Source organism: Miscanthus floridulus, chromosome 15, assembly GCF_019320115.1.
Source record: "Miscanthus floridulus cultivar M001 chromosome 15, ASM1932011v1, whole genome shotgun sequence".
Classification (NCBI taxonomy): Eukaryota; Viridiplantae; Streptophyta; class Magnoliopsida; order Poales; family Poaceae; genus Miscanthus; species Miscanthus floridulus.
In genome coordinates this window covers 32,422,381-32,424,179 of record NC_089594.1, presented here as the reverse complement: position 1 = coordinate 32,424,179, position 1,799 = coordinate 32,422,381, and the positions used below count along the sequence as shown (strand labels likewise).

The 1,799-nt window shown below is 51.4% G+C and overlaps 1 protein-coding gene across 1 annotated transcript; it reads left to right on the top strand.

Annotated features, from left to right (window-relative positions):
- The first annotated feature begins 649 nt into the window (after window positions 1-649).
- On the top strand, window positions 650-1,450 carry LOC136506756 (uncharacterized). Its single transcript, XM_066501643.1, has 2 exons — window positions 650-882; window positions 969-1,450. Exons 1-2 carry the CDS (start codon window positions 715-717, stop codon window positions 1,338-1,340), a joined length of 540 nt encoding a protein of 179 aa, XP_066357740.1. The 5' UTR covers window positions 650-714; the 3' UTR covers window positions 1,341-1,450.
- Window positions 1,451-1,799: the final 349 nt, after the last annotated feature.

Genomic DNA, 1,799 nt, shown 5'->3' with positions numbered 1-1,799 from the left:
CGGAACCCAAACTCAAAATAGATCTTCAACACAATACTTATAGTCTCTGATAGAGTATCTATAGGGAAGACCCATTTTAGCTGCTAGGAGCGGCATAACCCAAATCTGAGTATCCTCTCTCTTGGATACTCATTTATAGGGTTATCTTTTGAGTCTTTTATTGAAGAAGACAAAAAATAAGTATTAAACTTTTTATCTATAGCGCTACCTAAAGGACGAATGGACTTTGCCCGTGTTTAGTTGGCCGAATTTTAGAATTTGGGCTACTGTAGCACTTTCGTTTTTATTTGGTAATTAGTGTTCAATCATGGACCAATTAGGCTCAAAACGTTCGTCTCACGATTTCCAACCAAACTGTGCAATTAGTTTTTTTTCGTCTGTATTTAATGCTCCATACACGTATCGCAAAATTCGATGTAACGACTAATGTAGCGCTTTTTAGAAATTTGAGTTTGGAACTCAACGCGGCCTTTGTATTCTGTATTTTGTCTAACAGCTAACCGCTTCGTCCTTCGTGTCTCCTTGGGCCCCGCTGACACCACCAACAAAAACCTGACACCTCTGCGTCCTCACATGCGTCTGCGGAGCAGCAGGTCTGCAGTGCCAGGAGAAGCCTGTTCTGATTTGCCAAGCGGCAAGCCCAGTTGTTTCCACCGGTGCACAACGCAAGCACTCCCCATCGATCGCGTCGCTGCACTTAGATCCACCCCCACCATGGCCCAGGAGCACCCGCTGGCGCTGTCACTGCCGCCGCCCGCCAAAGGCAAGGACGAGGCCTCGCCATGGGCGACGCCGACGGCGGAGGCCGAGCGAGCGCGCCGCCGCCACATGTCCAGGCTCTACGCCGAGCTGGGTGCGCAGCTCCCCGGCCTGCCCCCTCGGGTCCGTCCGTCTACAATTTCTTCCTCTCTCCCCACTTGGTTCATTCTTTCTTGGCCATGGTCTCACGGTCTCCCCACGCCGTGCAGGCGAGCATGGCGCGGATCCTGGAGGACGCGATCGCCTACGTGGGGGTGCTGCGGGCCACGGTCGCGGGGCTGGAGGCGCGCGCCGCGTTCGCGAGAGCAGCGCGGACGGCCGCGCCCACCGGCGCCGGCGCCGGCGCGGCCGAGGTGCTCGTGTCCGGGAAGGCGTCGTGCTTCGCCGTCCGCCTGCCGAAAGCGCGGCGCCAGGGCGCTCTGACGCGCGTGCTGGAGGTGTTCCGACGACACGGTGTGCCCGTCCTCGCGGCCACGGTCACCAGCGACGGCGGCGAGGCCGCGGTCACGGTCACCACGGCGCCTGTGCCGCCGAGATTCCTCCAGGGGATTCAACAAGATATCAGAAGCAGCATCGCGTGATTGGTTAACTCTTCTACTTTCTTATACATATACAGGTCTTTTCATCTTATCATCTAGGATGGATGGATGCATATGCATCATCTATCTCCCTTTGTTCAAAAATCAGAACAGATTGCGTGTTTCTTATAGAATTCCTGGGGAAGAAAGCATCCTTAGGTGCAATTTTGGAGGATCCTTGTATCCCAAAAATTTTGGGCTTTGGATTTCTTATAGAATGTTGGAGAAAACAAAATTTGCGAGTATGTTGGTCACCTTGAGTTAGTGTTTTATTAGGAAATGTGAATCACTCGAACAATGATAAGTTTGATAAGATGCTTAGTTACCGACTTAAGGTGCTATCTGTATATAGGTTGTTCCCGCGATTATTTTGACTGACATTTACAATTACTTGCGTAGGTTGGTATTCAACTTAGGCTATGATGTATTATCTTCAAATTTTGCAGATGGATTGTTACTCTG

What these genes read in the sequence shown, in the direction of transcription:
- LOC136506756 (XM_066501643.1), top strand. Translation starts at nt 715, where the DNA reads ATGGCCCAGGAGCACCCGCTGGCGCTGTCACTGCCGCCGCCCGCCAAA. An exon ending in TCCCCGGCCTGCCCCCTCGG is followed by an intron (nt 883 to 968) that starts GTCCGTCCGTCT and finishes CACGCCGTGCAG; the next exon opens with GCGAGCATGGCGCGGATCCT.